The 15934-nt window shown below is 39.3% G+C and overlaps 1 protein-coding gene across 10 annotated transcripts in view; it reads right to left on the reverse strand.

Moving 5' to 3' along the window:
- LOC138749818 (uncharacterized) overlaps nucleotides 1-15830 on the reverse strand; it is an 85900-nt gene extending 70070 nt beyond the window's left edge. For 3 of the 10 annotated variants that reach the window (XM_069911722.1, XM_069911724.1, XM_069911719.1), the window contains exons 1-7: nucleotides 15679-15828; nucleotides 13485-13639; nucleotides 12124-12270; nucleotides 9198-9297; nucleotides 7512-7624; nucleotides 2690-2834; nucleotides 1515-1740 (exon numbers count right to left, since the gene is read on the reverse strand). In XM_069911722.1, coding sequence (XP_069767823.1) covers nucleotides 1515-1740; nucleotides 2690-2834; nucleotides 7512-7624; nucleotides 9198-9297; nucleotides 12124-12270; nucleotides 13485-13565 — 812 coding nt within the window. In that variant the 5' untranslated portion in view covers nucleotides 13566-13639; nucleotides 15679-15828. Of the gene's footprint in view, nucleotides 1-1514; nucleotides 1741-2689; nucleotides 2835-7511; nucleotides 7625-9197; nucleotides 9298-12123; nucleotides 12271-13484; nucleotides 13702-15678 lie in introns of those variants that run through there. The other 7 variants (XR_011348875.1, XR_011348876.1, XM_069911723.1 and 4 more) reach the window with 6 other exon arrangements.
- Nucleotides 15831-15934: the final 104 nt, after the last annotated feature.

Consider the following 15934-nt stretch of genomic DNA (forward strand, 5'->3'; position numbering starts at 1 on the left):
GGCAAACTCCTATAGATGGCTTTGTCATAGGAACCAGGAACTGAATATGAAACTGAACTTAGTACGCATTTAAAAGGGTAGTGTGCCTATCATACAGACTCTTGCTTAGAGTAACCATGTAACTGATTGGCCTTCTTTCATCTGGAAACCTTCCAGTGAACCTGCTTCAAAATTCTCATTGAAAGATGCCACGGGATCCTATACAATATATCTATTTGACAAATCACTTGGCCCTCAGTTTTATAAACTGTTTTAAAGGCTTCACATCTCTTAGTATTGCACTGCAGTGGCTATATTTTTATGTCCAGGTGATTCTCTGCTCTTCACAGAATAATTATGGATGAGACAGCTCTTTAACTCAAATTAGTTCATCCGTGCTTCTCAGGATTCCTCTCATTCTGTACTGAATCTCTTCCTAAATACACTTAGAGTTTGCTACTCTGTTAGTTTATTAGTTCTATATGTGATGTCAAGTACCTTTGTTCATTCAGGTGATTTTCCATTTGGCATGGGCGATCATGCTTCTCCAACCATCATGGTCTCTGACCCTCCAAATTGCAGCTGTTGCCTCCCCTAGTTCTAATAATGATGCTAATTCATCTATCATATTAAAATTCTGTTTGCCTCTGTTTCTTTTTCTTTCCAGTTTTCATGTTGTAACTAAATGTATCCAAAGAATTTTGATTGGTTTTCTGATTCTTTAAAGTAATGCAAGTTTTGTTTTTGTTCTTATCCTGCCCATATGTGATATGCATATCATTCTTCTGAGAAACCACATCGCCATTACATTTGCAGCCAGATATTAATATAGGAAGAATTTAACAGATGAGTGTTCTAAGGCAGATGTGAATTGTTATTTTCTTGTTCATTAGGATGTTTCACATTTCTATAAATGCTGCCATTGATATTCTTGCTTTTATGTCTATTTCGCATTTGCCATCAAATGTTACTCATGATCCAAGGTACTTGAAATTGTGAACTTGTTTCAGGATCACATTTCATTTCCCAATACGATCCTACAATTTGGAATATCAGGTTTCTTTGATATTATTATTTCAGTAACGGTATGAACTCTGGCAATAATTTTGAACTTTGAATTTTAATATGGTAATATCTCTTTCTCTGAGGAAAAATGCCCAACTATATCTGACCTAAAATTAGTTTTTACTAGCTTGAATATTTGACTTTTATGTTCTACCATGAAGACTGAGATTTGAAAAAATATTCTTAACTCAAAAGTTCTAATTCTTTGGAATTCTGGATGCTCAATATTTGCATTTAACAGTATTTGAGTGTGTTCACCAGAAGGCTTGCAATGGTTGAAGAAGGTTCCTCACCACTACTCTTGACCTAGACAATAGGATATACAATAGGTACTAGCTTTGCAACAATAGTCACATAGCAAGAAGTGAGTAGTACAGAAACATTCAAGGCTTAGGTCAATAAATAATTCCTGGGCTAAACAACCTCAATCTGCTTCAAATATCAAAATGGAATGATTAACGAATTCTTACTCAACTGAAGCTTTAGTCTGGTACTTTTCATTCATTTTCAGTAGTCTCTCCAGCCAAATGAAGGTTCTTAATGTTGAAGGAAGCAACTTCCCTTTCAGCCGTTCACTTACAACAAGCATCTGTTCACGATCAGACTTGAGGATGGCACAGACAGAAGCTCCAAGTACCTCACTCTGCTTGCAGCTCAGAGGGGGAAAATTTAGCCTGGGCTTCAGGTTGTTGCCATCTGTAAACCACTTAACTCATTACACTCAAGACATTTTTTTCACAGGTTATCATGACACTGCAATGCAAAATTATGTGCTTAAAGCATATTTAATCAATCAAGAAGCAGAATCTATTCAGAAAACATGCTGTGATTTAAATATTAATGATTATACTCACCAGTGGAGAGGGAATTGTTTGCAGAATGTATTCAGAAAAGTGGAAGGTGAGATTGAGCTAATTTGCAAAGGAACCTAATGTTTTAACTGTTCCTAAATATTTATTTCAATCTGGATGACTTCTGTACCCTGTATGCTTTGAATAATCTCTTTCAATCTTGGGCAATTCTAAATTTGTAATTTTGCTTCTCCTGTTCTTTATATTCTTTCACTTACATACATAATTGACCAAGGTAGGTGAAAAAAATAGATAGTCTTGAAGGTGATATTCAAACTAAATATACATGAATTGCAGAAATGAGTTCTTTCTACAGAATTAGGCTTTAAAGCACTGATATACCAAGGTGAAGGCAAGATTCTATCCAATGATCATCAACAAGCAAAAAAAAAAAACCTGTTGGATGGAGCAGGTTGGGTGAACTCCCCAATTTTGGTTTACCAGTATAAAACCACTGCCAATCAATTACAATGTCACATGGGAGCCAAAAATAGACAGCCAAAGAAAACACTCAAGTACAAGTATACCATGTGGTGAACTTGTGCCCTCGGTTCATTGAATGGAGTTAGGAACAATTGGAATTACTCATGTGAATAAAACAAACACAAACAATGGAGAGTATTAATCTGTTCCACTCCACTGAACTCTGCAAACCCTATCCCATGGGACTTCCAAAGCAGTTCAGAGAGAAAATCTCTTCTTAATTATGGTTGAGGGAATAGCATCTCTGAGCAATAATTGTTTATGGTTAACCTGAGTTAAGGCTAAAGACTACTGCTACTGTTTGGTAATACCATTTGGATTTGATGGAAATTCAGGTCTTTTCAACTCTGTCACATGCAAATCTTTACTCTCCATTGATTTTCGGTGCCTTCTGGCCAATTCTGCCCAAGAGAACTGTCGTTTTACTGAGCCCTGCACCAAATCAGGGTCATACTCCTGTAAGAGTAAATAAACAAGTTAGTAAATAAAGTAAGCCATTGCACCATTATGTTGCCGGGAATAATTAGATGTGATGTTAAATGCAATTGGAATTTTCAACTGGCTTATAGTTCTTTTGAGGAAGATGACATTTCTTGCTGAGTATTTCCAACAATGTCTATGGTGGTTTCATAATTCTAGGAAGCTAAATATTTATTTGTTTCCTTGTAAACTATTTTTGCAACCATTCCATCTCAATTTTTTTTTTTTAAATGTGGGTGTTTTTTTGGGGTAAGTTCATTCTTACATTATTCCCTTCCTTCTTCATTCTGGTCCAAAGAGTGCCTATTGCCTGCAATTGTCAGCATGGTCCCGTCATATCACATTTAACTGGGCCTTGAGTGAAGAGACTTCCTCACTCAGCCTCCACACCTTCCTCATTATGCCTCCACGCCTTCCACTTCCAGAGGCAAAGTTCAAACCACGCCTGGACCTTGGGCTGAAATGACCTGTCCAATCCTTCCGACGAAGCAAAGTTGGAACTGGGGATTAACTTTCTCTCAAAAGTGTCACTGATTTTTATTTACATGGTCCAACATTTGTGGAGACACTTAAAATATTAAAAATGGAAGAAAATAATTACAAAACAAAAAATTTTAAAATAAAGAACAAAGTGCATTAAAAACACAAAGACATCATGAGAGAATCATAGAGTTCCACAGCAGGGAAACAGGCCCTTCATCCCAAACTGTCCATGTCAACCAAGTTGTACACCCAAGCAAGTCCCATTTGTCTGCATTTGGCCCACAAATACCCCTAATCCTTTTTTATTCATGTACCTATCCAAGTGTCTTTTAAATGTTACAATTGTACCCATCTCTACCACTTCCTCTGGCAGCTCATTCCATATACCTACTAACCTCTGTGTAAAAGAGGTTAATAGTTTATAAATAGTTTACAAAGAGGCCTTCAGGTCTCTTTTAAATCTTTCCCCTCTCATCTTAAATCTACATCTTCTAGCTTTAGATTCTTCTACCCTGGGTAAAAGACGATGACTATATACTGTATCTATGATTTTATAAACTTCTATAAAGTGCCAGTAACTGAGACTGGAGTTCGAATCCCGTGCTGTCTGTAAGGAGTTTGCACTTTCTCCCCGTGTCTGCATGGGTGGCTCCAATTTCTTCCCATCCTTCAAAATGTAGCTGGGGTATAGGTTAATTGGGTGTAAATTCGGTGGTACGGATTCATGGGCCGGAATGCCCTATTACGGTGCGGTTTGTCTAAATTTAAATTTACCTCCTAAGCACCAGGGTGAATTCATCCTTTCCCTATAATTCAAGCCCACTAGTTCTGGAACATTCTTTTGAATTAAAAGAAAGTGTAATTTCTTTTAAAAAGTCCCTCTGCCTCTTCATCGACTGGATTAGAAACCCCATTAAATTCAACAAGATTCTGGATTCTGCTATAGGATGCAAGAGACGATGGTAATACAAAAAAAAACCCCACAAGACTCCTAGTAAACTCTAGCAGTAGGTGAAACTTACAGATGTGATTTCCAAATTTGTCAATAAATCCAAGGTTCACTGTGGATTTAATTTAGGATTTAGCTCAGTTTTGAACTGCAACTTTGAAGACACAACTTGGCTCAAAGACTAAAATTATTCTTTATTAAATTTAAATTTAGACAAACCGCACCGTAATAGACCATTCTGGCCCATGATTCCGTGCCGCCGAATTTACACCCAATTAACCTATACCCCAGCTATATTTTGAAGGCTGGGAAGAAACCAGAGCCACCCATGCAGACACAGGGAGAAAGTACAAACTCCTTACAGACAGCACGGGATTCGAACTCCAGTCCTGATCACTGGCACCGTAGAGGTGTTGTGCTAACCACTAGGCCAACTGTGCCACCCTAAGTGACAACAGTTCAAAAATACATCATTGGTTGAAAAGTATTTTGAAATGTTCTGATTCATTCATGGCTTTTGAAAGGGAATTTCAAAGGAAAAATATTATACTAAAATCCCAGTTATCTGCAATTCAAGAAACTGGCAGCTTTAAGCAACTGGCAAAACAAATCTACACAACACGCAATCTCAAGCAACCAGGAAATGAACTTATTCGGCATCTACTAATCCCCAGAGGTGCCAGATACAGTGGGCTTTACTGTGTATATAGAAACATCATCCTTTCCACTCTTAATATAAGTCTTTATCTGATTGAGATGGGTCAAAGTAGGTTTAATTTTTAAACCCACATAAATTAGACCAGTTTGAAAGACTTTCATCACCTTCCTATTATTACAATAAATTCTCTGTACACTGACTGAATATTTATTCAGGTTAACAAGTTAATGAAGAGAGTTCTTCAATCCAACTCATTATTCAAATATCACCCTGCTGAATTCAGGAAAGAAGGGGCTCCAGAAATGAAATGTCTTTCTATCTCATACAACAATGGATTGTGCAAAATGATAAATTGCTATTTTGAGGTGACATATTGAGCTTGTAATATGTTACTCTGCTTCCAATGACTTTATTAGGAGTCATTATGTGTCTTCATCCAATGAATATTGGTAGTGACTTTGGAAGGAAGGGGTAATGCATGGAGCTAATCGACACTTTAGGTTTTCAAACTGTGGTTGGTCTGTTAATCTCAAAAAGAGCTCACTTCATCACAAGATACAGGAGCAGAAGTAGGCCCAACGCCCCATTATGTCTTCCTGATCATGATGTGATCCATCCTTCCACTCAGCCCCACTCCTCAGATTTCTCCCCATCATGCCTCGATAACCAAATACCTGTCAATCTCTGCCTTAAATATACCCAATGACTTCGCTTCCACAGCCACCTGTGGCAACAAGTTTCACAGACTCATGACCCTCTGACTAAAGAATTTTTTCCATATCTCTGTTTTAAATTGACACCCTTTTATCCTGAAGTTGTACCCTCTTGTCCTCGACTCCCCTATCATGGGAAATAACCTTGCAACATCTACTCTGTCCAGGCCTTTCAGCATTAATCCCCATCCATCTGAATACAGGTATGGTAGGGATAATACCAGGTATTTGTGAAATGCGGAAGAGACTGTTCCATTCTCCAGTTACAGAGGCAGCTTAGGTGAGTTTAGGTGAGTGAGAAAGAAAATTGAGAAGGGGGACAGGTACGCTGTAAACTTTCTGATCAAACATAATGATTTTTAAAAGTAATGCCTCCCTCCCACTGTTTTATCGAAGTTTTCGGGGATAAAAAAAATAGAATAAAAGTATATACTACATTCAAATAGATTGTTTTAAACTTCATCTCAAAGACAACTTACCACAGTGATCTTCTAGGAAGAAGAAAACAATTAAAAATATTCACAATAATAATAATCAAATGCAAATATTCTCAAAAAGCTCATTAAATAAAGCTTTATTACTAAATGTATGTCAAATTATTTTCTATATTGTATTTTAAAATTAGCCAATTACATGCACTAAGAAGGAGAAACATCCAAAGAAATATATGATCTAAAGATGCTGGAATTTAAAGTAAACAATGAGACGCTGGATGGACTCCGCAGGTCAAGCAGGCAGGGAGAAAAACGGACAGTTAATTTTTTTGGGTTGGGATCCTTTTTCAGGACAAATATTGACTGTCTGCTGCCTGACCTGCTGGGTTCCTCCAGTTTCTCATTGTTTGAAAAACAACCAGCCACTGAGTAACCTTTCTCCAGTCCCAAACTTGAACAAGTTTGCCATTGGGAATGCTGCTCCAATCCTCCCTCCTGAAGTCAGCATACCGTTGGGAACCCTCGGCCTCCGTAGCTATCAGAAAGTTGGAGCCTCTGCTTACTCCCATATAGAGCATGCAGAGGCACCAACTCCACCACTCTTGCTGGCCTAACATACTGCCAGGAAGTTTTCCCCATTCACACAGGCTGAGCACCCAATCAAGAATGCTAGTCTTATCACAGAGTTTGCCAACTGATTAGAAATCTTCTGTAAAAATCACTCTAATATAATCTTGATACACTGCATAATGGGCTACATCAATTTTCTAAAGGCAGAAAGTAAAAGGAAAGCTCGCTACGGGGAAAGCATTATCCTGGAAAATGGAGAAAAATAGAAACAAAACTGCAATTCTGCTCCTGTTTTCTGGAATCACAGTGTATGTTAATATACAAATCCGTACAGGTATTAGTTATGCATATTAGTAATGTATATTAGTAATTAGTACTAATGGGTGGTTGGTGACTTGTCGAAGGACTCACGCAAGCTGGATACTGGCTCATGGGAATCAGGTTTCGGAACCAGGACCCGAGAGGGCAAGAATGGCTCCCAAAGGGCCTGAGGCACTGAAAGCTTCCTGATCATATCAGAGGTTTGGACCTGGAGCTCAGGTTGCTAATGGTTTGAATGGGAGTCTGTGTGGCTGCAGAGGCTGTGGGAGCGCTGGAGGCAAATCCATGGATACTCAGTGTTTCTGAAGGGACCATCTTTTGCTTCTCTTTCTCCTATTGTTAGGGGTGCCGGACAATGCTCATGGCAACACTTTTTTTGCCTTATGGAAGACAAAAGTCAAAGTATATGATGTATATTACATTTTTAGTGTATTTTTTTACATGACAATAAAAGCAACTTTTGACCAAGAAATGTTCATTTAACATAATAACTAAACTTAAATTATTGAGAGAAATCCATATTACATTTTGTTTTGCCTCGAATCTTGCCAGTAGCCGTTCTATCTTCATGAAAAGCAATCTTTTGGAGTCATCAATAAAGTTGATCATCTCAGATGATAGGTCAGAATAATCACCAGCTATGATTACAGGAAAAATAATCAAGTGATCAGATTTTAAATCTCTCTCTTGTTCTAAACAGCCGAAATATAATGTAAATGGAAGAGTGAATGTGAATGGTGAACCATAACTTAACTGATCCATAACTGAAGAACAAATTCTAGAACTAGTGATACTGTGTCAAAAAAGCTTTTGACTTTCTATAATCTAGATCTTGCTCCATAGCCTTGAAGGCCATACAATTTTAAATACATGTCTAAGTACCTTTTAAATGTAATGATATTATTTGGCTCAATTACCATTTTGCTGCATTATGTTTCGATCAACACAGGCACACCTCAAGGATGTGTGCTTAGCCCACTCCTCTACTCGCTATACACCTATGACTATGTGGTCAGGCACAATTCAAATACTGTTTACAAATTTGCTGATGGTACTACAGTTGTCATTAGAATCATGGATGTCAATGAGGTAGCATGCAAGAGGGAGAGAAATCAGCTAGTTGAGTGGTGCCTTGCTCTAAATGTTAGCAAAACAAAGGAGCTGGCTGTGGACTTCAGGAAGGGGAACCCAGGAGAACAAGAACCAATCCCCATCAAAGGGTCAGCAGTGGAAAAGGTTAAGAACCTCACGTTCCTGGGTGTCAACATTTTTGAAGGTTTGTCCTGGGTTCTCCATGTCAATACCATCACGAAGAAGGCTTGCCAGCAGAGAAACTTCATGAGGAAATTGAGAAGATTTGGTTTATCACCAAAGACTCTTGCAAATTTCTATAGGTGGTCCATGGAGAGCATTCTGACTGGTTGCATCACTGTCTGCAATGAAGGTGGCAATGAAATCGGCCAGCGCCATCACAGGCAACAGTCTCCACTCCATCTTAAGAAAGCAGCCTCTGTCCTCAAGAACCTTCAGCATCTAGGCCAAGCCCTCTTTGCACTGCTACCATTGGGAAGGAGATAAAGGAGCCTGAGGATGAGCTTCTTCCCCTCCGCCATCAGATTTCTGAATGGACAATGAACCACAGACAATATCTCACTTTCTATTATTTTTGCAAAAAATGGATTTATTTTTAAATGTAATTTTAAGCAATAATTGTCGACAAAACAACAAATTGTGATTCTGAAATTCTGATTCTGAAATCCCTACTCTTGTGTGATAAAAAAAATTTCCTCTAATTCTTCACCAGTTGCATTAAATCTGATAATTAATCTCTCTGATAAGGAAATGGGTCCCTCCTTCCCACTCTTTGTGCCTTATTCACTCTATCAATAGCCCAAGGATGAAGAGCTCATGTCACAGATCCAACAAGGTTGTTAGAAACACACAAGAGACTGCAGCTACTGGAATCTGGAGCAAAAAAAAACAATCTGCTGGAGGACCTCAATAGGTTGAGCAGCATCAGTGGGAGAAAAAGAATGCTCAAAGTTTTGAGTTGGAAGACAGGCATGTACATCTGATCTCCAAATCTTAAGGAAGGGTTCTGGTCTGAAACTGACCACACTTTTTTCTGAGGGAACCTACTGTTAAAATGAACAGAATCAACTCCACCAAATGCTAAATTACTGTTGCTGGATATTTAAACGACAATCTTACCGAGCCTCCTTTGGCAGCCACACTTCTCGGCTGCTTTCAGTACTATTTCTTGTAACCACATCTGTATATCCTGGTGGCCACTTCGGATGTTGCATGACTGCTATTTCAGGGAAAGACACAAAAACAAAGAGCAGAAAATGTATTTGTTTGTGTTGCATAATAATAATATTAGGAAATTACAAAGATTTCAGAATTACTTTAACAATCCTTTGACTTTAATGTCGAACTGATAAAGAAAACTATGAGTGCTGTTAATACAATATTAACTCAATTAATATCACCCCTTTAATTAAATAACAAAGGGATTCTCTGGAGCAGTTTTGCATATATTCTAAAGCATAATTTTGAAAAATTTCATAGTGTGATATCAACTGGTAAAATGTGTTTCTCTTAATTGCTCTTAATGCAGTGCTTTATTAGGGTGAAGCCATCTCTCAAATCCTTTAATAATTTTCCTGTTTTCTTCTTATTAAGTCTCTTCAAAGAGGATTCATTATTTTTAAACACCTTACCATTATTTTTGTCAATTTGAAGCGACTACACAACATTGCCATTCTCATTTTAAGAACTGAATTAAAATTGTCATAACTGTAAACAGTTACAGTTTTATTGTTAGCTCGCACTCTATAAATAAAAAATCGTTGGATGGCATTTAGTAATTTTCTCCTGAAGTCAGTAAATGGGCCATTGATACAGTAACATTGATTTTGGCACCTACTCTGGTAGCTTACACAAGTGAGTATTCCACCATGAGGACCTAATAATTAAGACTGGTTTTCTCTTGCCTAATAATCAGATACAGGTGTCAGATAAAGGAGGCAGCCTGGTTGGTTTTCCTCCTCATGCCTGAACTAACCAGAACATCCTAATTCACAGAGATTAGCAATCAAGTCTCCAACCTTAACATCTTGCTGTGTTGGTGAAATCTTAAAGAATATGGCTGTTAAACTGGATCAACATCAGTTGGTAAGGAATAATAAGATGTAAAAGAAAAAAGAAAAGCTGCAGGAGTTAGAAACCTGAAACATAAAGAGAAAATGTTGGAAATATTAAGTAGGTCAGGCTCCATTGCGGAAGGAGAAACAGTTAATGTTTGAGTGACATTTCATCAGATGAGAGGACAGAGAGTTGAAATATTAATTTTCTCTTTTCTCTATCTCACTATGGATGTTGTATGATCCACTGAGTATTTCCTCTATTTATTATTTTTATTGCACCAAAAATAACCTATTTGACCTTGTTCTCAGTGAAAAATCTATCACAAGTAGGTTTCTATAGATTAGTACTGGCTGTTGATGACCTTCATGTAGTCCTTGTGTACTGTCTAGGGGAGTTAAAGCTCATCTCAAGTTGTTTACAGTCAAAACATTTGAATGGTAGTAACTGCACATGAGACTCTGCTTCTTAAACTGTGTACCGTTGTCATCAACGGCAGAAAGTTTTAGATAGGTCCAAGAAAGGAATTCCAAACCTTAGGATTTATGCAGTAAAAGCAAGATGGAAGATGCTGACATATGAGGATTAGAAGGTGCTGAAGGAGATTAAAAAGACAGAGCAGTGAAGATTTGGAACAGCCATTCTCAATGGGGGTCATATGGCCTCACTAGGCCACAGCACATTCAAGGGTGGCCACAGATTGAAATCATAAAATATTAATGCTTTTTATGCAATTGGTTGGAGAGAAGTATAGAAGAAACTAATTAAACAACTGCTTCATGGGGAAGGGGCCCATAAAAATTGAGCAGAGACCTAAGGGGGCCATAGCCAAAAATAGGTTGAGGATGACTGCTTTAGAGAATAATAATCTTAAATATAAAAAGACAAGAAGAAACCTAAGTAATAGCAATGCACCCCAGCAAACACAAGGGAGAAGATGAAGGGTATACTGTGCTTTAAGATTCATTTATGTGGTGGGAAGGGGGGGTGAAGGAGGGAGTGAAGGGAGGGGGGGGAAAGGGGAGAAAATGACACTGTATATATTCAAGAGGGAAATGTTTGTGTGTATTTTAGTCAGTATGGTTCATAGTGTGAAAAATAAAAAAATAAAATTAATAAAAGATTCATTTATTGTCATATATTAGTACAGAATATGTAATAATACATGAAATTGCCCTCTGACTGTTGTAAGGCTGACAAAGAGTCGCCATTAGGTGTCGCCCAACACACCTTACAGTATGAGAGAAAGAGAAGCAAAAGAGAGTCCCTTAGGTCACTGAATGCCCGTGGATTTTCCTCCTGCACTCCTACTGCCTCCGCAGTCACACAGATCCCTGTTCGATCCATTGGCAACCTGAGCTCCAGATCCAAACCTCCGACATGATTAGGAAACCTTCAATGCCCAGGCCCTTCAGGAGTCCTTGTCTTCAGCATCCTCTAGATACCTGACTGCACTATCTGCTTCCCGTGAGCCAGTCTTTAGCAGTCTGCATCCCTGGCAGATCCCCTGACTGTAAGTTGCCCGCAGCCTGTGTGGGTTCCTCAGTCACTGACAAAACACATTTAAGGGATCTCAAGCCCATGGAAGATTGAACAGAGGAGAATGGCCAGCTGTGTCTTGGAATGACTATAAATAACTGACAACAGTGTCAAGATTGTTTCAAAATCAGGTGACAGTATGAAGATGATTTTAGCTGCTCAATGATGGCACAGATGAGGCTCAGAGAGTAACTTTGGGTCAATAATGAGACCCAAAACATAAACTATTTAGTTTAGCTTTAGACAACTGCTCCAGTTGAGAGACAGAGTTGATGGCCATGGACTAGAGTTTGCAGCAGGAATAATGTCCATGACTTCAGGCTTACTTGGAAGAACCTTTCTACTTACTGGTAGTAGATGTTAATAAAATTGTCTGACAATTTAGTGCAGAGATGGTGTGAAATAAAGCCATGTGTCATCTGTGTACAGATGAAAACTGTCCAGAACTCACCAATGGTCGAGGCTGCTCCAGATGGCCACTGAACTGCTTCTGTACAAACTGACGTCCCAATAACTGAAGAATTATCTGTCTTTGTTCAGGATTCTTCAAGTGATCCTCAATTTCACAAGAAAGGGCAGATTTCAATTTCTCATAAACCTAATTTAAAGGTGACAAAATTATGACATCGTGGCCATCAGTGAAACTTGGTTGCAGGAGGGGCAGGACTGGCAGCTCAATATACTCGGCTTACGTTCCTTTAGATGTAGTAGAACAGGGGAATGAAAGGGGGAGGAGTGGCATTGCTCGTCAGGGAAAATATCACAGGCAGGTCAGACCAGCGGGCTCATCTACTGAGGCTATATAGGTGGAGCTGAGGAACGGGAAAGATATGACCACACTCATGGGATTGTATTGTATTATAGACCAGTGAGAATTGGAGGAGCAAATTTGTAGAAACACAGCAGACAGCTGCAGGAAACAAAGTTGTGATAGTAGGAGATGTTAACTTTTCACATATTGGCTGGATCTTCCATATTGTAAAAGGGCTGGATGGCTTGGAGTTTGTCACATTTGTTCAGGTATGTTTTCTAAATCAATATATAGAGGTACCGACTAGAGAGAGTGTAATATTGGATCTCCTATTAGGGAACAAGACAGGACAGGTGACAGAAGAATGTGTCGGGGAACATTTTGGGTCCAGTGATCATAATGCCATTAGTTTCAAGTTAATTATGGAGAAGAATAGGTCTGGACCTCAGGTCGAGATTCTAAATTGGAGAAAGGCTAATTTTGAGGAAATGAGAAAGGATCTAGAATGCATAGATTGTGGTAGGTATTTAAAATCAAGGGGGGGAGGCAGACAGACTAAATGTGCGTTGGCTTTTTCCACTGAGGGTAAGTGAGATACAAACCAGAGGACATGAGTTAAGAATGAACGAGGAAATGTTTAGAGGGAACATCTTCACAGAGAGTGGTGGGAATATGGAACAAGCTTTCCAGCTGAAGTGGTAAATAGGACTCAATTTTAATATTTACAAAGTATTTGGACAGGTACAAGGAAGGGAGAGGTATGGTTGCAGCTCAGTGGGATTTGGAAAAGAGATGGTTCAGCACAGACTAGAGGAGCTGAGGTGGCCTGTTTCTGTGCTGTAATTGTTCTATGGTTCGAAGGCCATAAGCCCAAAACATCGGATATCGGATATATATCTTTACCTCCTAAAGACACTGCGAGACCTGCTGAGTTCTTTCAGTATTTCTGTGTTTTTACTCCAATCACAGTGTCTGCAGACTCTCATGTTCCACACTTTACCAGTGATATCTATTTCCTTGAATAAACTTTAGAAAAAAAAACAATCCAGTTATATCCTCACCTTGTGCCAAGGTTTCCCAGGGGATAATGCCTCCTGGAGGCTTGAGTCCAGCCAATCCATCTCAAAGGGACGATCATTCATATTAGTCCCCAGATGATATTCAGAGCTCACCGAGATACTCAACTGTCCTTAATAACATGAGATTTGGACATCAACTGCAGTATCAACAGTAATAAGTTATCTTAGATTTAAGAAAAGTAACGTGGTCCTTCAGATTCTGAAAAAAAATTGATTTAATTATCTCTAAATAAATAATGCATAAATTATTTAAAATGAGTTTGATTTTCAGGTACCATATAGTAATATTGCCCTAAAGGTTGTGGTGGGGATGAGCTCCCACTGCTACACGAATGCTCTTTGATTCTATGAAATGACCAAAGCACAAACTCTAGTCCTGGCCATCAACTCTGTCCCTCAATTTGGAGCAGTTATCTAAAGCTGAACTAAATAGCTGAAGTAAGGTGGAAGAGGAAGGATCCTGGGCTTTTTGTTTTTGTTCTGTAGTGGTCCAGGGATTTCCAGAATCTATTACTTATTACCCAAGACATAGCAGCCAATGTTGCACTTCAGAATATCAAGCATAAGCTGTCACAGAGATCTCAGTAGGGGAAAGAAGTTACAGAATTAGGGAGATTTGGCAAATTGAGAGGAAAAGTATTTAAATATAAAATTAATAATTTGAAAATCAAGGCTTATGCACCCCTTCGGACATTTTCAGGAAGTAAAATTCTTTATTGGTAATTTCTGAAACGACAACATTTTCTCAGCAAGGTGTTATTACAAGCTGTGGTAGTACTCTTACTTCTGAAAAATAAGATTCAGCAGGTTCAAGTTCCACTGCACAGAACTCACCACCAAACTACACGCTCTAGTGTAGTTTTGAGGGATACCGATCATTCCACAGCTGCAAGATTTCAGAAACAGTGTCAAAATGAAACTCGTTGATCTTATGGGTTAAAATACAAGATCCCAATGATGACCTGCCTTTAATGTTTCTCCCTCATGATGATGCTGTTTGTCGCTTCCTCCCATGCACAAAATTACTGTTCTGTCCACCACCTTATTTCCCAGTGGCCACTCATTTCAATTCCTCAACCCATTCCTTGCTGACATGTCTGTCCACTACCAGAATGAGACCACCCACAGATTGGAGCAGCAACACCCTCTAACCGGATGGCATTAACATCAACTTGTCTGGTTTTTGTACCACCACCCCACAGCTTTGTACCTCTCTCCTTTTCCCCCCTCGGTCTCCTCTCATGCAGACAAAATCAATTCTCACCTCTCCCTTTATCATATCCAATTAACATCTTTTGTGGGCCTGGACTCTCCAGGCTACACATTCTCTATTCTGAGATTTTTTTTTGCTCATTCTTTGAAGAAGAGCTCAGGCCCCGAAACATTGGCAATATACCTTTTATCTCTTATGGACCCTGTCAGACCAGCTGAGCTCTTCCAGCATTTCTTTGTGTTTTTACGACAATCACAGCATCTGTAGACTTCTGTGTTTCACTTAAGTGATCCTACTGATGATCTGCCATTAATGTTTCTCCCTCGTTATTTTTTAAAAAAACACAAAATGCTGGAGAAGCTCAGCGTCCTTTACATAGCAAAGCATTTTCTGATGAGGGCCTCAAGCCCGAAACGTCAGTTACACATCTCTTGAAGGGATTCATATTAGACTTGCTGAGCTTCTCCAGCATTTTGTGTTTTGTCCTTCAACCAGGCCGTCTGCAGAATTTTGTCTCTTCAACCAGGGTCTCTGCGGAATTTTGTCCCTTTGACCACGGTCTCTGCGGAATTTTGTCCCTTCAACCCCAGTCTCTGCGGAATTTTGTCCCTTCAACCCCAGTCTCTGCGGAATTTTATCCCTTCAACCACGGCGTCTGCGGAATTTTATCCCTTCAACCACGGCGTCTGCGGAATTTTGTCCCTCAATCCACGGTCTCTGCGGAATTTTATCCCTTCAACCACGGCGTCTGCGGAATTTTATCCCTTCAACCACGGCGTCTGCGGAACTTTGTCCCTTCAACCCCGATGTCTGCGGACGTTCGCGTTTGACTTCATCTAAACTTTGCTGCTTGTTATATACTTTTGACACCCTGGCCCCAATAAAGGCAAGTCCGTTCATTACAAGTGGGATTTGGAAGTCATGTTTTCTTTTCAAAATGTGTTCCCTCAGATCAAAACTTACCCGATGCCGAAAGTCCAGCGTTTCCCTGCTCGCAGCTCCCGTTGCCCCAGCAACGGAGCGTCGAACGTCAACGCGTCGTTTAATCAACCGATTAAGAAGTTTAACGTGATCAGCGTAGAAGGGAGAATATCATTCGCCCCGAAGGGAAACAAGTCGTGGGCTGGAATGTGAGTTTTAAAACGCGGACGCGCACTTATCCTTTGAGGGGTGGGGGGGCGTGACCTTTAACCTCTGACCTGCTGCGTGACGCTTCGTG

Source organism: Narcine bancroftii, chromosome 14, assembly GCF_036971445.1.
Source record: "Narcine bancroftii isolate sNarBan1 chromosome 14, sNarBan1.hap1, whole genome shotgun sequence".
Taxonomy (NCBI): Eukaryota; Metazoa; Chordata; class Chondrichthyes; order Torpediniformes; family Narcinidae; genus Narcine; species Narcine bancroftii.